Source organism: Phoxinus phoxinus, assembly GCF_949152265.1.
Source record: "Phoxinus phoxinus genome assembly, chromosome: 4".
Taxonomy (NCBI): Eukaryota; Metazoa; Chordata; class Actinopteri; order Cypriniformes; family Leuciscidae; genus Phoxinus; species Phoxinus phoxinus.
In genome coordinates, this window is record NC_136879.1 from 38,709,612 (window position 1) to 38,732,392 (window position 22,781).

Sequence of the window (22,781 nt, forward strand, 5' to 3'; positions counted from 1 at the left end):
AGGAAATATATGTTTATATAAACATTATGTCAATGTTTACAGTAATTTTGTAATTTACTCAGTGAAGTGCAACAGAATGTGAAAAACTTTTAAAAATACTACACAGATATTACTCTGTAATTCCTTATAAGTTTACCTTAGATCAGGCATTGTTAAAACTATGGATATGCGTTCTCCTTTTTGCTGCTTTCATTATTACTTTAGAGGTTTTTTTTTATACTTTATTATTTTATTACAGTATTATTTCAAATTTTCCCATGCGTTTTGAAGACCGTCTGGAAAAGAATCAGTGACTTGAGGAACTCGCAATCAAGAAACAAAGCATATGCACATAAACAGCATAAAATAACTTATCTTAAGACCTTCAGTGCGAGACAATATATATTGTTATACCTTTATGCAATTGCGTTTTACATTATAGGGCCTGTTATGTAAGAAATCCAGTGTGAATTTTTTGTTTTTAGGATGAAACAGCGCACTTGTTTTTATGAGGATGCGTCTGTCAGTGCGATATGGCGCATGCGTTTTAAAGACCGCATTGTCGTTAACCGCATTTCCTGTTTACCGTGGTGTCGACGTCATTACTGTGCCACTAACCAATGAGAAGCGTTGTAGCGACAATGACTGCTGCTTTGCAATCAATGAATCCCAATCAACAAACAAAAAGCATTCTGTTTGACGGTTCTGCTGACCAAGATGTTCGAACAAGCTACCATTGTTTTAACAGATGTTCACGAGGCCTCACTGGCGTCTGTAAGTCTGTGGAAACTGTCAAAAGTGCATCTTTGTGGCTCCCCCAGGGAGACACTGCCATAAAACAGAAGAAACCCTGCTTTCTATCACCCTCTGGAACGTACGCATACACGCACACACGCAACCGGACACCCACATGTCTTCACACAAAAAATAACTTCTACCCATAGTCACTCTTAAATGTACTAAATATAGCCATTTTTGTGTTAAGATGTGTTTATAAACCATAGGAAAGCATATATATGTCCTAGTGTAACATTAATCGAACTGCAAATGTCTATACTAATGCATAATAATCAAACGTTGTATTCCTATAACCTTAGGATGATGTGTTTGATATCTCTGTAATTCTCTAAATCTAACGGGGTCGAATTCCGATAGCAGAATGCAGTAATGTACATTGTTTTACACATGTCGTATTTCTGGAGCCGAAAGGTTTAAGCCACACACTTTTGTAATTCAAGCCAGAAGGATGTTCCCAGTAAACAAAGGAATCTTCCCGCGTGCGAATCTCGGCAGATGATTTGCCCTTCCCGAAAAACGGGGCGGAGAAAGGATTCCCTCAAAAGCCGGAACTTCCCTCTCAGCTCTCTCTCTTCCTGCCTTCATCACTGCTTCGTCATGTGAAAAGTCTCCGATCCTGAACTCCCTTTGGAGTTTCCGTCTTCTTTTATTTTCTTTATCTTAGTCTTTGTTTTCATTTTCAAATTCTCCTTTGTTCGTTTCCACCTAAGAGTAAAACGAACTAAGCCTGAATTCCCTCGGCAACTTCCCTTCCAAAAGAGGCCTTCAAAAACACGAGAGCACGTGAACGAGCTCTGCTCCGAGGACACACGCACACGCGTTTCCTTTCCGAATCCCAGCCACACACAAACTGACTATGCAAGTATAACTTCAACGAGTTTTCATGTTTTAAGGTTTGATTCATTGTTGGCTCTCCAAAGGTCTGTGATTTTGCTATTCTATGATCATTCGTGATCTATTCTCTCTCTCTCTCTATTTCTCTCTCTCCCTCTCCCTCTCCCGCACTCAAATCGAGCGCGCACCCCTGCCCTCGCTCTCATTCGCTCTCTCTTATTCTCTCTCTCGCACGCCAAAACCTCCGCACACACTCTCCGCGTGCCCGGCGTGCGTTTCTGCTCTAAGTCGCTCTCATTCTAAATCAGAGCATTCTCTCTCTCTCTCTCTCTCCACATGTCCCTCTCTCATCTGTTATCCGTTTTGTCTTGTATTGTTTAACTGTAAGTTATGTACATAGACATATAATCAGTGTATATTGTGTAGTCCGTATATTCTGTAGTTTTGCATTTATTAAAACCGTTGTACAGACTGTTTCTGTGTACATGTGCATAATTACAAGTCAATGAGATAGATCCAAGAGCTACCAGCGCTCATTAGTTACTACATTGAGTAGTTTTAATTTTATAAACACAGGAAAATGAATGTTCACGGCCAGAAAGTTAATATTTCTTGGAGTTTGTAAGAAAGGATAACTTTATTGAGAAATTGATAGGTTAATCTTATATGGTCGTTCGCTGGACGAACACCTATTTGATAATTACATTAATTTCCCTTAAGGATTATCTCATAATCGATCTGAAATAAGATTATTGATATATGAATGAGGAATTATAAGACGTTGTGATTGATTATTCATATATTCATATAATCTATTTTCAATTTCGATAATTAAATGTAACTGTAATATGCAATATATTAATCATATTCATGATTAGTTATTAAAATTCCCTATAGATCATTTGAGCAGAGAGGACACACTGACAACACGCTGACAGACCAGGTTACTTTTGATATTAAACAAAGTGTCACCTTTCAAATTTGCTCATTTTTTAAAAGAAATTTAAACAATAAATACCATTTTGTGGCTCTTTAATGTGCCTGACAGATCGCTGTAGAGCCTCAGTTAAAGCTGCTCGTGAACCGATCATCTCTTCCTTCTAGTTCATTTATAGCTTCAAATAAACATCGGGAGAAATGTCGTTTTAACAGCGGAAAGGCATCAGTACACTCCATTTTTTCAAGTTCAAATCCTCCCATGTTCTACTAGTCTCAGCCTCAGACGTCACGCCCACGGAACGTTGGCTAAACGTCTGATGCATATGGTACACTTAACTGGAAACACTTCAGTAATGTTGAAGTCGTCATCTGATTGGTTGAATTTTATCGGATTCCCGGGGGGCGCGAGTGTCGCGTTTATTTTCGGTCCGCCGGGAAACAAAGCGCAGACGTGTGATTGCGGAAGAAAAAACTGTTGTGTTTACATGAGTGACAATGAGCATTTATCAAGATCAGCTAAACGTAGAAAGTATGCGAGGTTCACGGCATAGACTCTTTAACAGATGTCCAGGAGTTTTGTTTGAGGCACTTAGTGGAGACTTGTTGCACGCCGGTCTGTTGTTGTGGGGACATTTCCACGCGCCGAAACGTGACGCTGAACGAAACGAACTGTAATTGGTTGTTTGACATGTCGGTCAAACGGCCTTATGGGCGGGCCTTGGCCAAAGAAAGCTGCTATGAATTCCAGACCTTCAGCCGTCAGTCAGAAGGTCTGGCTACGTGAGACTAATGTTCTACTAACTCTCCTGACTGCTTTGTCGGACAAAATGGCGGATGGCGAAGTATGATTGGTCAGATCACCTGTCAATCAAGCTCACTGTGAAGGGTCAATTACTGGATAAATGGAAACATTTTCATATCAATATATCAGGTCTCAGGTGTTCAGGGTTTGATCTCAGAGCTGAAGTCAGAGCAGCAAAACCTTCATCTGTGAGATCACAATATCTCAAAGAACAATGACACACACTTCACTCTCAGTTCAGATCAGATCAGTTTAGCAATGAATCCATTATTAAAGAGAAAGTTCAAACTTAAAGCTCAAATTAATATGTTTGATGGATCATAGATTGAGATGTCACAAAACATGATCATAAAACATCTAAAGTATCATTCAATCAGAAAAAATAATCTGTTATTTGCACTATATTAAATGCTGCTCGATCTGAACACCAGAGGGCGTCACACACACACACACACACACACACACACACACGCCTGTCACGATAACAAATTTTGCTGGACGATAAATTGTCCAAGAAATTATTGCGATAAACGATAATATTGTCGATCTGAGAGTGAGACCATTTTCATCTAGAATAATGATAATGGCATAATAATGCACATACACCTTTCAAAATTCAATAAACGTTTATTTCCAAAGACTATTTAACACTGAAAATGGAAAACATTTTAAATATCCACAATAACAATGAACAAAACAACCAAAAACAATAAAAGCAATGGACTCTCAGTCTCTGTTAACAAAAAATGCACTTGAATAAATACCAAAAACAATAAATAAAATGGATGTAAACAAAATTGCACTTCAAAAAATATTAAACAATAGGCTCAACATGCATTCCATAACGGGCAAAACTGCAACGGATGATTGTGGTTTAGGTGCATGTGCATGTTTGCTGTGTTACTACCGGTTTTAGTCGATACTGTTTTACAACAAATGCGACATACCGGCTCGCTCAGGTTAAGTGGTTCACCACGGTCATTCGGTTTGAATCCGAAGTGCTCCCACACTGCAGCTGTCGCGTTTGGCTTTTCGCTCTTCTCGGCAGTCGCCTCAAGCACTCCCGCCTTCCCACACAAAGTCCATGTGACTGACAAGCGCCGCCTCCCCACACAAAAGACAATGCAACTGACAAGAGGGTTCACTTCTCCTACGCTAAGGAAACGAGAGTTGTCATTCAGTCGCGGATAACAAACAAGTATGCAAATGAAATTATCGCGGCTAGAAAAATTATCGAGGTCATTTTTTTTATCGTGCGATTAATCGATTTATCGACTATCGCGACAGGCCTACACACACACACACACACACACACACACACACACACACACACACACACACACACACACACCACTGCATTAGTAGGATATCACATATCTCTCCAGGAAACCCTATGGGTATCATACTATCTGTAGCTGAATAAACAGAAGATTGAAATGCTTTGATTGATTTATTAAATGTTGTCTTTTGTTGGACAAGAGGTTCATAAATGCTTCTCATGTTTGGAAAGATGTTTGATGCGTGTTGCTTTTTCAAATGCACATTAAAAGTGACTCGCAGTGCTTTCAGATGGAGCGGCGTTTACTACTGACCAGAGCCGTACGTCACTGACACGCTGCACATAATAAATAATCACAGGTTTTGAGATTTCATAATAGTGCTAAGCAAAATCGGTTTCATGTAAATTGTGATTAATCGTGCAGCTCTATTTGATGTGTTCACCGACAGCCGATTAATGAACGTCAAATTTGACCTCGGACGAGATTCTGGCAGTGTCAGCAGATTTGACTCACAGTCCTGCAGTGATTCTCCTACGACAACCGTCACATTGTCTTCGTTTTTCAAGACAAGCCATGACCAAAATAAACATTAGAGATTTCTGTGAAGCCACCATTTCAATCCCACGCGTAACGCAGCTCACATCACCAAACGTGTCATTGATAGATGATGTAAAACATGTTCAATCATTTACAGCTCAATAATCTGAACTCACAGCAGCAGAAAGAGGCTGAACACTTCAAATATACTTTACATTGTGATTCATGTGTGAGAGTCAAATATGATCTTACCCAGTGCTTAATTTGTAAAGTGGGAGGTCCCGGAGCGCAGAGGGGGGGTTGATCCGGCGACTCAAAACGAGGGTTGGAGGTAACGGAACAAAAAACAAAAAACAAAAAAAAATACACTGCCTACGTAGCTTCTCTGCAGGGACAGGCATATGTGCTGAGTGGGTGCTGCTAGATCATTGACGGGGAGCTGCGCAAAACTTGGTCACTAAATATTTAATATTCAGTTATGTTAATGATCACAATTAAAGTTTTAATTTTATTAAATTGAACAAGCGCAACATTCAGCATTCAATCAAATAGGCCTATTCTAAAAGATGTAGGCTATTATTAATAATAATGTTATTTCAACACAATATCTCGTTATTTCGAAATAATATGTGTGTGTGCATCTGTAAATCCGGTGACGCGTGTATTGATTTTTATTAATAAACAAGTGTTTTCTTTAAAATTGTCGACTCCGTGTGAACGCGCTTATAGAGAGAAATGCACATAAATAAGCCTAATAATGGATTACATAATCAGAGAGTATCCTTTTTCTTTTTTCGTTTTGAATTATTTCGTTTAAAGACATTTCAAGCTTTGTGTATTTGATGTATTTGTCATGTCTGTGTGAGGCATACACTGAGTTTCGTTAAGTTAGGATGTGCTCTGGTTTACGTGCAATGCAAGTGAGCGCGCGGGCGCCTCCGTTATATTATATTTGTTTCGTCGGCCTATTCATTAAATACAGGCAATTGGTTGATGAAAAATTGATTAAAATTAAGATACAATTTATACAAAACGAAATTCACTTTAAAGAAAGGCTTTCTATAACAACTTCAACGGTCAAAATCATGTCTGACCCGCTCCATGTCTCACATTGCGCATCCTCTTACTCGGTCGTGCTGTTCACTTTTCATAAATCAACATAAATGGAACAAAAAAATAACATTATAATATTTTAACAAATATGAAACGCGCTTTTTTTAATGGCTACAACAGTATAGTAGGCCTACATAGACTCTCTATTTGTACAAATTTGCACATTAATTTAATTCTGAATTTTGCACACACAAGTTGAAAGGCATTTGTTCAAAAAAAAGTTCACGGATAATTGTGCATGCATTTATTAGCCTAATCATTATGATACTAAAATCCTAACAAATAGGCTATGTACAAAAAATCAGATGAGCCCATAATATGAACGGTTAAGCATTTTCCTCCCATAGAGAACCATAATGTGGCTTAATGCAGATTAGAATGTCCCCTTATTATGTCGAAATAACGAGATATCGATAGGCTACTGTGTCCACCGTGGTCTCCTTTTTGATCAGCGGAAACGATTTTTGCTTGTTTGGGATCTGACTGTCCAGCGTATTTGAAAAAGTTAAGCAAACTTTCCTGTCTTTTTGACATTTTTCCCCTGAGTGAAACGATCGAGGCTAACAGCAATCTCAACTCGTACAACAAGCGCGCAAGTCATGTGTCACAAACATTGAACACTACACAAACAGTATTTTTTTTTTTTTTCATCTAGGCATTTAATTTTAGTGACACAGGAGGTGCCGGATCCAATAAAAAAGGTTCCGGATCCAATGTCGGAGGTGACGGAACATGTTCCGGCTTGTTCCGGCTCAAATTAAGCCCTGATCTTACCACAGTGTCTCCAGTTTACAGAGAGGATTCTGTAGGACATCAGACAGCAGATTCACTGATTTTCCTATTTTATTCACAGACAGATCCAGTCCTCTCAGGTGTTCAGGGTTTGATCTCAGAGCTGAAGTCAGAGCAGCAAAACCTTTATCTGTGAGATCACAATGACTCAACCTGTAGAGAACAATGACACACACTTCACTCTCTCAGATCAGATCAGATCAGTTTAGCAGTGAATCCATTATTAAAGAGAAAGTTCAAACTTATAGCACAAATTCATATGTTTGATGGATCATTAGATTGAGATCTAAAATGTCACAAAACAACATCATAAAACATCTAAAGTATCATTCAATCAGGAAAAATAATCTCTTATTTGCACTATATTAAAATTCAGTCTTGTGCAAAATCTGCTTTAATAAATTAGACTATTCATAACATAAGTTAGTTTTACGGTTACTTAGATCTGTACTATGCAATATGTATGGTGTGTCAATTAGTTTTTTTGTGTGTTTTTTTTTTATTATTTTTTTATTAAAAACAATCCTTTAGAAAGTGTCAATGCAGAAAGATGATCATAATTAACAGTAAGAATGAATCCAGCATGTTCTTCATTTCTCAGTTCTGACTGTGTTGAGCTCGAGTCTGTTTAAAGTCAAGACACTGAAATGTTGATTGTGTGTGAAAGTGTGTATTTCAGTGTGACTCTCAGTCCTGCAGTTTCATGTTATTGAGGATCAGCTCATGTGTTCAATCATTTACAGCTCAATAATCTGAACTCACAGCAGCAGAAAGAGGCTGAACACTTCAAATATACTTTACATTGTGATTCATGTGTGAGAGTCAAATATGATCTTACCACAGTTTCTCCAGTTTACAGAGAGGATTCTGTAGTACATCAGACAGATTCACTGCTTCTCCTATTTTATTCCCAGTCAGACTCAGTTCTCTCAGGTGTTCAGGGTTTGATCTCAGAGCTGAAGTCAGAGCAGCAAAACCTTCATCTGTGAGATTACAATTACTCAACCTGTAGAGAGATGAAAATCAAATAGCATAATTTAAACACTATCAAAGAGCTTTCCAACAAATTTAAATTCCAATATAATTTAACTGTATATAAAGGTATTAGTCAGGCATCTATTATACGACTGCAAAAGGTTCAAAACGTTGCAACTAGATTATTAATGAATGTTAAAGGTATAGCGGAGGATTTTCTTCTTCCGGGTGGGTAGTGTATACTATTGGTCCACCTAAGTGTCAATCATTCTGGTGATATGTTTACGTAAGGCCGTTCACACGCTGGCGTGCGCTAAAAGCACATGTTGGGCTTCCCACTGATGCCGCAGTCGCGAAGATTCTACTAGACAGGTAAAGTTTGTCATGCTATTTGGAGAAATCCATTTAAAATCACTGCTAGTAGGCGTTCCCTCTCGGTCGGGAGCAAATAGAAATTGGAGAGGGCGGGTCTTTTCTAAAAGTAGGAAAGATCCTCCGCAATACTTTTAAAAAAAGTGAACACATCACTCCATCCTAGGTCTCTCTACATTGGCTCCCTGTACAATATAGGATTGATTTTAAACTTCTTTTACTGGTGTATAAATCTCTTCATGGCCTTACACCGACGTATTTATCAGATCTGTTAATGGAGTATCAGACAGGAAGAACTTTGAGATCAGGAAGCCAGAAAGGGGATTGTGCATTTGGGGCAGTAGCGCCAATACTCTGGAACAGCTTACCATTACATGTTAGTGACACTGACTCTCTACATGTTTTAAGACACATTTGTTTGCCATGGCCTATTCATCCTTTTGATGTTTTTTTATTTATTTAATTTTTATTCCATTACTAATGTATTATTCGGTCTATTTTAATGAGATTATGTAAAGCACATTGGTCAACATTGTAATCTATATGCCTCGGACTCTTGGTCCGTATGAATTAGCTCAAATGATCTATAGGGAATTTTAATAACTAATCATGAATATGATTAATATTCTGCATATTACTTTACATTAAATTATCGAAATTGAAAATGTCTAGATTATACGAATATATGAATAATTGATCACAACGTCTTATAATTCCTCATTCAGATATCAATAATCTTATTTAATTTCGATTATGAGATAACCTTTAAGGGAAATTCATGTAATGATCAAATAGGTGTTTGTCCTGCAAAAACCATCAAAGATCACCCATCAACCTCTCAGTAAAGCTATCTCCTTATAACCTCCAAGAAACATTAATTTTCTGGCCGTGAACATTAATTTTCCTGTGTTTATAAAATTAAAACTAGTAAATAATAAGAGCTCTGGCAGCTCTTGGATCTTTTAATCTCATTGACGTTTGTGGTTTTACGAGCGTTTTTTCACAGACACAGTCTTGAATATATTGTTTTAATAAATGCAAACTACAGAATATAACGGATTACACATATTGATTATACACCGATTATATCTATGTACATAATTTACAGTAACAATACAAGACACGAATAGCGGATAAGAGAGAGAAAGTGAGAGATAAGGAGAGAGAGAGATTATTCTGCTTTAAGCTGGTGCTATTTAGCAGTAGTAACGCACACCTCGCACGCGCGGGGAGCGATTTACAGAGGGTTTTGGTCGTGCGTTTGGGAGAGAGAATAAGAGGGAGAGAATGAGATCGAGGGCCGGGGCGCGCTCGATTTGAATTCGGAACAGAGAGAGAGAGGGAGAGAGTGCTCTGGGGCCCGCGCTCGATTTGATTGCGGGACAGAGAGAGAGAGATAAAGAGAGGATGGTCACGTGTGACCATAGAACAGCAAACATCATAGAATAACGAAATCACAGACCTTTGAGAGCCAACCAAAATGCATCGAACCTTAAAACATTAAAAACTCGTTAGAGTGGATACTTGCAAAAAGGTCGTGTGTGTGCATGTCTGGATCTGAGGGGAGCGCGCGTTCTCGTGTCTGAGGCGCGTTCTCTCGGGTCGTTTCGGAGCAGGGCGCGTGCTCGTTGCCAGAGCACGTTTCCGCGGGAGCTTTGAAAGCTGGTTGAAAGTGAAGTTGCTGAAGGAATTCAGGCTCCGTTCGTTCGACTCGTAGGTGGAAACGAACAAAGTGGAATTTGGAAATTAAACAAAAGAAACTTTATAAAGAAAATAAAAGCAGGGAACTCCGTGAGGGAGTTTAGATCGGAGACTTTACATGACCAGGTCGGGTAGTAAGAGCAGGAAGGGGCAGGGCAGGAAGAGCGTTTGGCTTTTAAGGAATGTAAGGATAACGCCTTCTCCTGGTGGATGGTCCAATCACCTTCAGTGATTTGAGAGCGGGAGACTTTTCCTTTGTCTTGTCAAGACCCCAGTCTGTGTAGTTTATGACAGAGCTCCGGGACTAGTCATTTCTATGACTGGCAAGAATTCATATCGAAATAATCATACCATTGCAGTCTATTATCGAGATTCAACTCCGTTAGATTTAGAGAATTACAACGACATCAAACACTTCAAATTAAGGTTATGTGATAACGAAGTTACATAAAATATACAGATTAGAAGCATTTAGATTTTGATTAGTACACTTTAAAACTTACATTAAATCCCAAAACCTGTCGCGACATATAAATGGCAACACAGAATGCATTTGGTAATGTTTTAAATATGATTCGTTCAATGAAAAGTCTCTTGTGTGTGTGTGCTCCAGTCTCAACGGAATGTGTGGGTGTCACGTTACGTCTCTTTGTGTGAGCCATGTTGGTGTGTGTGTGTGAGAATCACGGATTCACCAATCTGACCAGATGTCAATGTTGCTACAACATGTTGTTTTAATAGTGCTATACAAATAAAAGTGCAGTGACATTGACAACTGTAAATGTAATGTAATGTAAAATTATTTTCCAAGGTTCATGGTCAAATGTTTCTATTTACGTAAGAAATGTAAGAAATGTAGCCAATCACAGACATGTTTGCTGATCTCTTTTTTGTTCAGTGCCGAGTTCTTCACGCTCCCGAATCCTCTAATTAACAAAAAGAAATGATGCAAGATAGATTTTCTTTATGCAGTGTAGACAACTTTATTGTTTATAATGTAACTTTGTGAGATTGTGAACTGAGATGAGTGACAGCTTTATAATGATTGTAAAGGAAGCGCTCTTTCGAGGCTATACATAATAGAGAGCCTAAGTCCCTCCCCTTCCGGTGAACCACCATGGGACCAGACCTTATTTCGGAAAAATATTGTATGGTAGTCAATGGCGAGAGACAACAAATATTTTGATCTCGTTTGAATTGTGCTCTGAATTACACATGATATTTGTCAATTTAAAAGATACATTTTAAAGTCAAGAAAGTCGCAGTTTGATGTAAAACTGTTGAGGTATAAGACTGTGAAAATACGGAATTACAAAGACTACAAACCCAAAAAGCGCATATGTGACGTCATACCGTTTCTCTCAATGAATGAAGCTAACTTTACTGAAGCTAACTTTACTGAAGCTAACTTTACTGAAGCTAACTTTACTGAAGCTAACGTCTGTCATTTTTTCTATAGTCTTACGTTATAGTCGTAACGTTACGCCGTCATGCCTGAGTGTTTTGTATCAGACTGCACACACACACACACGAGCAACGGATGCTCGTTGTTTCTCTTCCCGGTGATGCAGTTCATTGAGCGATTTTCACATAAAACTTCTGTTTTATGACAAACTGCGACTTTCTTGACTTTGTTGTAAAGTTTTCTTTCATCGAAGCAAGGACCAGTGAGACAGTTGGGATCGCGTTCAGAAGTTGTTATTTATTGAGCATGGCTGCAGTTCTTCCAAAATCAGTCTAGACCTAACGGTCTTCCAACAAAAAGTCTAACTCTAAACAGTATACATTGTAATTTATACATTCCAAGGGGGAGGGATTTACATAAAGGAGGAGATTCTAAACAAAGCATGTAAATGAGGTTCGTACCTGAGTCAAATCTCTTACAGAGATTTCCTGATCTCATCAGCATAACAGTGATTCAGAGCAAATGCTAATCCAATCATCCCGAGTAATCAACGACTGGGCCAGGGGCTCCAAGAGCCATTTGGGCTCCAAAGGCCATTAGGAGAACAAAAGGTGAGATTCTGTTCATTTAACTTACAATGGAGAAAACAGGTCTGGCAGCAATCTCTTGCTGGCATTGCAGGAATCTCAATAATCCTCTGAAATCAGTCTACTAAACTTCATCAGTTTATATACTATTGCAGTGGAAAAACTAAATTAAACATTTAATAAATTTGTTATCCTTCAACTTTCATAATTATCTTTTAAATGACAAACATCATATGTGTAATTCAGGGCCCAGTTCAGACAGAATAAAAAGATAAGTTGTCTCTCGCCATTGACTACCATTCATATTTTTTCCGAAATAAGGTCCTACGAGCCGGAAGCGGAGGGGATACTTAGGCTCTCTATCCATTGAATAAAAGTTTAGTTTTTCTTGCTGCTGAGAGGACCGATGGCCAATTGACCGTTCGCAAAGACCCGCCTCCTTTAGTTACTGTTGCTGTGTCCAACCATAGACTGTAAAAAAATATGGACGTAGTGTCCGTGACGTCACCCGTAGGTTTCTGAAGAGCATTTTTGAAGCCTAAAGTAGGCAGAGCCGGCCGTCGCCATCTTGGCCTCGCGTCACCGCTCATCACTCCCGGATAACAGAATATGGGCAAAGAGGCGGAGCTGAGGAGCCTGGCTGTCTGAAACCACGCCCACCTAGCGCGGCGTTATCGAGTTAGCTCAGGCTTGGGGGAGGCTGAGCTCATCGGAGCTAATGCTATATGCTACTCACAGTACCACGTCTGTGACTCCACAGGGCCTCGCGCTAAAGTGACCGTTGATGATAGAAATCAGAATGCCAATTAAAAGGTCCTGTTTTTGCTCTTCGAAATATTATAGTTAAAAGACATAGCTACAAGTGAGACTGTGTATCGTGATTCTGTACAGCTATTCTGCTAGTTGAAAATGTATTATGCAGTAACTTAATATTACTCTGAGAGTGTGTGTGACCGTGATTTATGTGCATAACGTTACATGTCAGTCACTCTTTTATTACAGTCTATGGTCCGTCAGCGTGGCATTGCTCGTCAAGTTCGTAGAGAGCTTTATTATTCAGTCCATTTCAAATTCTGATTTTGGCCGCCTCTCAAATGGGTCAAACAATAGATATGTTACCTATGAAGTTCAAGTGAATGCGCTAGAAATCCGCACTCATTCAAGGATGTACATTTATTGCATGGACGGAGAAAGCACCGACACCTGGAGGATTTCATCTGACGGTACAAACAGATTATAATCTATATATTCCGTGAGGGCAGAACGAGCCTTTATTTCTATTGACGATTTTAAACCTGAAAACTCCAAAAAGCAAAGAAATTGTCAGATATCCATGAGGAGAACAGCTGGAATACAGCGCTGGTGTTCTCTCCAACGATACTCAACGACAACGACGGAATCCAAAGACGTGGAAAAATCACAAACACGGCAGAAATGCTAAGATTAGTGGCTGGAATGTATTTATCTTTACGATAAATTAGCTGAGGTAACGTGACGGCTAACAGACAGCAGACACACGGCTAATGATGACTAACGACAGCAGCGGGAATCCACCTGTCACTCAAAAGTGGACACACCCTTAATTATGCAGAACTTTAAATAATCAACTAAACGGATGAGTTATAAAAAAATTCACCCCCCTTACAGTTGTTATGAAGGGCAAAATTAGCTGTATAGACCAAAGCCACATAGAGAACCAGGCTGTAAACATGTTTTTTTTCTGCTGTAAAGTTGGTCATTTTAACATGGGGGAGATACAGATTTGACTCACTTCTGCAGCCAGCCTCAAGCGGCCAGTCAATGAATTGCAGTTTAACTCACTTCCGTGTTGGTTTCAAGAGAGAGACGGGGAGGTTGCCGCTTGTGTCCAACAAGCTACGCCGCTCTCACACACACCATGTTCTCACGCAGTGAAAAATACATCGCAGAGCAGAGAGGACACTGACAACACGCTGACAGACCAGGTTACTTTTGATATTAAACAAAGTCTCACCTTTCAAATTTGGTCATTTTTTTAAAGAAATTTAAACAATAAATACCATTTTGTGGCTCTTTAATGTGCCTGACAGATCGCTGTAGAGCCTCAGTTAAAGCTGCTCGTGAACCGATCATCTCTTCCTTCTAGTTCATTATCAAATAAACATCAGGAGAAATGTTGTTTTAACCGCGGAAAGGCGTCAGTACACTCCGCTTTTCAAGTTCAAATCCTCCCATGTTCTACTAATTCTCCTGACTGCTTTGTCGGACAAAATGGCGGATGGCGAAGTATGATTGGTCAGATCACCTGTCAATCAAGCTCCCTGCGAAGGGTCAATTACAGGATAAATAGAAAAATGTTCATATCAATATATCAGGGGCCTGTACCATGAAGGTAGCTGAACAAACTCTAGGTTACAGGATTAGTTGAGTTGACAAAACCAAACCGATGCAATCAGGCTTTATTGGTACCATGACGCAGCTCATCAACTTTCTCTGTCAACTCAGGCTTTGATCTTAAGCTATAATTACTCCCCGAGCGCGTGCACATACCAAAGTGACGTTGGCACCGGACAACAATCGCGTTCGATATGGATAGATTTTACCGCGGAGGAGCAAGAGATAATCATTCAGAATTACGTTGAATTTAAATATGTATTACAAGCTGGAAACAATACGGTCTCTGCTGCCAAAGCAAGAGAAGACTGTTGGAGAAAGATTGCTGATTGCGTTAATGTGTAAGTTAAACAATACGTTCTATTCATATGTATATATGTATGAATGTATGTGTGTGTGTGAAATATAGCCTATATTTTTATAATATATAAAAAATGTGCATGTATATATACTAATAAAGATAAATATTCATTGATTTTAGATGCGACTCCAAACGTTCTTGGCAGCAGATAAAGACAAAATATAAAAATATAATTCAAAGTAGTATTTACACACAACATTTTATTATTTATGTGAACATTTGATCACAAACACTTGTTTGAGGCAAACCGAAAAAAGAGTGAAATTCAGAAAACCGGTGGAGGGCCACTCCTCCAGAATACACTGAGTTGGCTTGGCTCTGAGTAACAATAAGGGACGGATGATTATGGATGGGATTAAAGGTGCTGTACAATCTGACAAGTAACACTGGGTACGTGTGCGATACATTACTATTTTAAGTTTGAAATATGGCTGACTGTATGTTCTGCAGTAGAGGGTAATAATGTGTCCCTGTTGAAGCCAGCACACACACACACACACACAGTCTCACACACAGAGGTCAGTATGCAGCAGACAGAACACCAGAAACATACTTTACAACAGTTATGCTTTATATTGGCCTACTTTTATTTATTAGGGTGGAGGAAATGATGAAGACACTGTCTGTGTTCTGAGACAGTTGCTGAGGTGAATGCACAGGGCTTTTTATTATGGCAAACATTTGAATGTGGCATAAAAGAGGGACTGGCCCTTACACATCTCTTTTATTGTAGGATTTTTCACAACCTGCCCCAGACACTGAAGCCTCTACCTCAATAGGCTTCAGAAGAAATGTGAACAAGGTAAGGATTTAAAACCCTTGACATAAAATGGACGTTTTATTATTATTTTAATTTAATACTGTGAAGCTGCTTTGATACAATCTGTATTGTGAAAAGCGCTATACAAATATTCTTGACTTGACTTGACATAAATTACAGTCCTGTGTTTGTAGGAAGTCAAGGTAAAGTTTGTGATTTGATTAGCCTCCAGAAAACTTGTAATGATCATGTTTGTGGTGGAATTATGTTTCAGGTGGAAACAGAGTCAGGGCCCTTTACAAACCTAGAGCTAGACTGCACACTAAAGGAGCCCATAAAGCTAAACTGCATACTAGCTAGACTGCACACTAAAGGAGCCCATAAAGCTAAACTGCACACTAGCTAGACTGCACACTAAAGGAGCCCATAAAGCTAAACTGCACACTAGCTAGACTGCATACTAAAAGGAGCCTATAGAGCTAGACTGCACACTAAAGGAGCCTATAGAGCTAGACTGCACACTAAAGGAGCCTATAGAGCTAGACTGCACACTAAAGGAGCCTATAGAGCTAGACTGCACACTAAAGGAGCCTATAGAGCTAGACTGCACACTAAAGGAGCCTATAGAGCTAGACTGCACACTAAAGGAGCCTATAGAGCTAGACTGCATACTAAAGCAGCTCATAAAGCTAGACTGCACACTAGCTAGACTGCATACTAAAGGAGCCTATAGAGCTAGACTGCATACTAAAGGAGCCTATAGAGCTAGACTGCACACTAAAGGAGCCTATAGAGCTAGACTGCATACTAAAGGAGCCTATAGAGCTAGACTGCACACTAAAGGAGCCTATAGAGCTAGACTGCATACTAAAGCAGCTCATAGAGCTAGACTGCACACTAGCTAGACTGCATACTAAAGGAGCCTATAGAGCTAGACTGCACACTAAAGGAGCCTATAGAGCTAGACTGCATACTAAAGGAGCCTATAGAGCTAGACTGCACACTAAAGGAGCCTATAGAGCTAGACTGCATACTAAAGGAGCCTATAGAGCTAGACTGCACACTAAAGGAGCCTATAGAGCTAGACTGCATACTAAAGGAGCCTATAGAGCTAGACTGCACACTAAAGGAGCCTATAGAGCTAGACTGCATACTAAAGCAGCTCATAGAGCTAGACTGCACACTAGCTAGACTGCATACTAAAGGAGCCTATAGAGCTAGACTGCACACTAAAGGAGCCTATAGAGCTAGACTGCATACTAAAGCAGCTCATAGAGCTAGACTGCACACTAGCTAGACTGCATACTAAAGGAGCCTATAGAGCTAGACTGCATACTAAAGGAGCCTATAGAGCTAGACTGCACACTAAAGGAGCCTATAGAGCTAGACTGCATACTAAAGGAGCCTATAGAGCTAGACTGCACACTAAAGGAGCCTATAGAGCTAGACTGCATACTAAAGCAGCTCATAGAGCTAGACTGCACACTAGCTAGACTGCATACTAAAGGAGCCTATAGAGCTAGACTGCACACTAAAGGAGCCTATAGAGCTAGACTGCACACTAAAGGAGCCTATAGAGCTAGACTGCATACTAAAGGAGCCTATAGAGCTAGACTGCACACTAAAGGAGCCTATAGAGCTAGACTGCACACTAAAGGAGCCTATAGAGCTAGACTGCACACTAAAGGAGCCTATAGAGCTAGACTGCACACTAAAGGAGCCTATAGAGCTAGACTGCACACTAAAGGAGCCTATAGAGCTAGACTGCACACTAAAGGAGCCTATAGAGCTAGACTGCACACTAAAGGAGCCTATAGAGCTAGACTGCACACTAAAGGAGCCTATAGAGCTAGACTGCACACTAAAGCAACCGATATAGATATCATTCCACAAAGTGATGGTGTCAGTGACGACTTCCTGGTAACTTGTATATTACGGACTACAGTACTATGTCATACTGCGCCGCGTTACCGACCAGGCAGAACAATCCTTCCATCCACCATAGATAATTTCTCAAATTGCTTATCTGATTTGTCTCAGTTACTGCCTGAACCCAAACAAACAGACGAATTAGAGGAAGTAACTAGCACTATGAGCACCATTCTCTCTAGAACATTGGATATTGTTGCACCCATTAGATTAAAAAAGGTCAGAGAGAAAAGTAAAGCACCATGGTACAACAATACTACGCATGTTCTAAAGAGAGAAACCCGTAAATTAGAGCGTAAATGGAAACAAACTAATTTAGAGGTCTTTAGAATCGCGTGGAAAGACAGTATGTCACGTTATAAAAAGGCCCTAAAAGCGGCAAGGGCTGAGCATCTCCGCAAACTAATAGAAAACAACCAAAATAATCCAAGATTTTTATTTACCACCGTGGCTAGACTAATAAATAAACAAACGTCACCTGACCAAAATATCCCGTTACAGTTTAGCAGTAATGATTTCATGAACTTCTTCACTGAGAAAATAGAAAGCATCAGAACCACAATTGTAAACACTCAATCTTCAATCGCGCCTTATAAATCAGCCTCAATTATCACCCCGCAAGAACAATTACAGTGCTTTACAACTATAGAACAAAAAGAGCTAAATAAACTTATCACTTCATCTAAAACAACAACGTGCTTATTAGATCCTATACCAACTAAACTACTGAAAGAAGTGTTACCTGTAGTGGAAGAGCCTCTTCTCAATATTATTAACTCGTCTCTATCTTTAGGTCACGTTCCAAAAACATTTAAACTGGCAGTTATAAAACCACTCATTAAGAAACCACAATTAGACCCACATAATCTAGCAAATTATAGACCCATTTCAAATCTTCCATTTATGTCTAAAATATTAGAAAAAGTTGTGTCCGCTCAACTGAGCTCTTTTTTGCAAGAAAATGACATCTATGAAAAGTTTCAGTCAGGATTCAGGCCGCACCATAGCACTGAAACTGCGCTTGTTAAAATCACTAATGATTTACTTTTAGCTTCGGACCAAGGCTGTATCTCAATACTAGTTTTACTTGATCTTAGTGCTGCGTTCGATACTATAGATCACACAATACTCTTAGATCGACTACAAAATTATACTGGCGTTCAAGGACAAGCATTAAGCTGGTTTAGATCATACTTATCTGACCGCTACCATTTTGTCTATTTAAATGGAAAAAAATCGATCATAACTTCAGTAAACTATGGAGTGCCGCAGGGATCTGTGCTAGGCCCTCTATTATTCTCAATATATATGCTGCCACTTGGAAATATTATAAGGAAACATGGAATTAGTTTCCATTGTTATGCTGATGACACTCAATTATATATTTCAATACGGCCGGATGAAAACGCTAAATTATCAAAATTGACAGTGTGTTAAAGATATAAAAGATTGGATGACGCGTAATTTTCTTCTATTAAATCCAGACAAGACGGAGGTACTACTCATCGGTTCAAAAAACCGCCCACAAAACCTCTCACAATACAACTTTAACATAGTAGGATGTCCTGCTACTTTATCCTCTACAGTAAAAGTACCTATAAAGTGGTTACCTATAAAGTTCCGTATTAATTATAAGGTATTGTTACTGACTTATAAAGCCCTAAACGGCTTAGCTCCAGTTTATTTAACGGATCTTCTATCGCCCTATAATCCATCGCGCTCTTTAAGATCGCTAAATTCGAGGCTTTTGGTTATACCTAGGATATCTAAGTCCACCAAAGGAGGGAGAGCATTCTCACATTTAGCTCCAAAACTCTGGAATAGCCTTCCTGATACTGTTCGTTGCTCAGACTCGCTCTCCCAGTTCAAAACTAGATTAAAGACGCATCTCTTTAACCAGGCATTCATATAAATGTTTTAATCTTGCAGTTAAATCCGGCCTCTAGTTCATAACCGCCAGAGGAGAACTGGCCCCCGACTGAGCCTGGGTTCTCCCAAGGTTTTTTTTCTCCATTAGGTCACCTGATGGAATTTTAGGTCACCATTGGGTCACCTGATGGAGTTTTTCGTTTCCTTGCCACTGTTGCCTTTGGCTTGCTCAGTTGGGGATATTCAATTTAATGAATCAATCAATATTACTATTGATTAGCATTACCAAAAATGGACGTTTTATTATTATTTTTAATTTAATACTGTGAAGCTGCTTTGATACAATCTGTATTGTGAAAAGCGCTATACAAATATTCTTGACTTGACTTGACTTGACTAAAGGAGCCTATAGAGCTAGACTGCACACTAAAGGAGCCTATAGAGCTAGACTGCACACTAAAAGAGCCAGACTGTGAGCTGAGGAGGATATATAAAAAATCAGCTGGATTAAATTTATCACAGAATGTGAACTTATTTAACCAAGTAACACTTTAGCATGAATATTTATGAACTCAACTCTCTTTCTCCCTCCAATCCCACAAAACCAAGAAAACTGAGACCTATCTTCAGTTTCGTGCTTTTATTAAGTGTAATATTGTACGGTGATTGCATCTACATCTGCACCAGCTGGGTGGTCAACTGTGATCGGGTCAGTTTCATCAGGGAGAAGTTTTGTGGTGGTTCTCGCTCCTTTCTAATGGTGGCTATATTGAGCAGAATGGCACATGCAGACACTATATCTGTGATGCCCGCTCTGGTGACCCTTAAGTAAAGAAGACAGTTGAAACGTGCCTTTAGGATGCCAAAGGTCATCTCTAACTTCACTCTGGTTTACTGAGGGCCACACTGAAGCGGTTCTGTGGCCCTGTCTGAGGGTCATGATAGGGGGTTATTGTGTAGGTTTTGCTGTCCCAGTTCAAATTAATAGTGTTTTGTACTGTACCAAATTTAACTTGCTTTCCTCAAAGCGCTGACACAACACTTACGGAAAATTCATATCATACGTTCATAATCACTAGTCATCTGCAGATTAAATGTTTAGTACATCATTGTTATATCTGTTAATATTACTATATTAATTTAAAGATTCATCCCACAGAAAATAATCATTATGCCTACCTGAACATCAAGGCTGTGAAAGGACTTCCTATTAACATAATCTGCCTCATGTTCTCCAGAGAAGTGGAGATTGCAACATGTGTGCAGTCTATTGCTCCAATGACTCTAGGGAATCCTATCATAAGATTAACAGCATAATAATACAAATATATTTAAAATAATTCTTATGATGTACTGTATTGTATAGTAAATTTGTGAACTTTGCTTTTTGAAAGAAAACAATTTGTTCATGTGATGTCACCCTATCAATATATCTTACCGGCAATTTTATAAAAAGCCCTCTTTTATGGACATGGTCGATAAATGTCCCGGGAACACCATTAATGAAACTATTAATGTACTCCTGCAGAGCGAGGACCACCTGTTCGACAAACCGTGTTTTCCCCTAGGTTCTGTGCATCACCGACCGTGCAAGTATGCACCACTTGCACACAAAAAACGCATTCTTCATGTGCGGCTCAAGAAGTTCGCAAATATAAGATATTCCTTCCGCGGAAAATCTGTATCTTTCATACAAGTAACTATCAGGAAAGGCAAGGGGATTTTGTCTGTCCCAAAAAAACTAACGATTTGCACTGAGATGTCCACAGGATTTGGAAGAAAATGTGAAGCGATTGCAACAGACACTGGGAATTAGTTACGTCACCTATATGTTTCTTTGCTCACAGCTGATTGGTCAAACTTCAGTCTGAGATCTCGAATCCAGAACTTAACCAGCCCTGGAGCAGGTTAGCCGTGCAGCGTAAGATACCATGGCAACGAACACAGATTAAAGCCGAGCTACTTTCATAGTTCCTAAAACCCAGGGTTGGCGGAAACTAAACTTAGGCTAACCACCTAAACCGGCTTCATGGTACAGGCCCCTGGTCTCAGGTGTTCAGGGTTTGATCTCAGAGCTGAAGTCAGAGCAGCAAAACCTTCATCTGTGAGATCACAATCACTCAACCTGTAGAGAACAATGACACACACTTCACTCTCAGTTCAGATCAGATCAGTTTAGCAGTGAATCCATTATTAAAGAGAAAGTTCAAACTTAAAGCACAAATTAATATGTTTGATGGATCATTAGATTGAGATCTAAAATGTCACAAAACATGATCTTAAAACATCTAAAGTATCATTCACTCAGGAAAAATCTCTTATTTGCACTATATTAAATGCTGCTCGATCTGAACACCAGAGGGCGTCACACACACACACACACACACACACACACACCACTGCATTAGTAGGATATCACACATCATTCCAGGTAATCTCTATTGGCATCATACTATCTGTAGCTGAATAAACAGAAGATTGAAACGCTTTGATTGATTTATTAAATGTTGTCTTTTGTTGGACAAGAGGTTCATAAATGCTTCTCATGCTTGGAAAGATGTTTGATGTGTGTTGCTTTTTCAAATGCACATTAAAAGTGACTCAGACTCCCAGTGCTTTCAGATGGAGCGGCGTTTACTACTGACCAGAGCCGTACGTCACTGACACGCTGCACATAATAAATAATCACAGCTTTTGAGATTTCATAATAGTGATAAGCAAAATCGGTTTCATGTAAATTGTGATTAATCGTGCAGCTCTATTTGATGTGTTCGCCGACAGCCGATTAATGAACGTCAAATTTGACCTCGGACGAGATTCTGGCAGTGTCAGCAGATTTGACTCACAGTCCTGCAGTGATTCTCCTACGACAACCGTCACATTGTCTTCGTTTTTCAAGACAAGCCATGACCAAAATAAACATTAGAGATTTCTGTGAAGCCACCATTTCAATCCCGCGTGTAACGCAACTCACATCACCAAACGTGTCATTGATAGATGATGTAAAACATGTTCAATCATTTACAGCTCAATAATCTGAACTCACAGCAGCAGAAAGAGGCTGAACACTTCAAATATACTTTACATTGTGATTCATGTGTGAGAGTCAAATATGATCTTACCCCAGTTTCTCCAGTTTACAGAGAGGATTCTGTAGGACATCAGACAGCATATTCACTGATTCTCCTATTTTATTCCAAGCCAGACTCAGTTGTCTCAGGTGTTCAGGGTTTGATCTCAGAGCTGAAGTCAGAGCAGCAACACCTTCAACTGTGAGACCACAATTTCTCAACCTGTAGAGAACAATGACACACAGTTCAGATCAGTTTAGCAGTGAATACATTATTAAAGAGAAAGTTCAAACTTAAAGCACAA

The 22,781-nt window shown here is 39.4% G+C and overlaps 1 protein-coding gene across 4 annotated transcripts in view; it reads right to left on the reverse strand.

Annotated features, from left to right (window-relative positions):
* The window catches only part of LOC306997003 (NACHT, LRR and PYD domains-containing protein 12-like), a 95,842-nt gene that overhangs the window by 49,514 nt on the left and 23,547 nt on the right, over positions 1-22,781 (reverse strand). For 3 of the 4 annotated variants that reach the window (XM_079609988.1, XM_079609987.1, XM_079609986.1), the window contains 3 exons: positions 22,529-22,699; positions 7,913-8,080; positions 7,057-7,227 (listed from right to left, as the gene is read on the reverse strand). In XM_079609988.1, coding sequence (XP_079466114.1) covers positions 7,057-7,227; positions 7,913-8,080; positions 22,529-22,699 — 510 coding nt within the window. The remainder of the gene's footprint in view (positions 1-7,056; positions 7,228-7,912; positions 8,081-22,528; positions 22,700-22,781) is intronic. The other variant, XM_079609989.1, reaches the window with a different exon arrangement.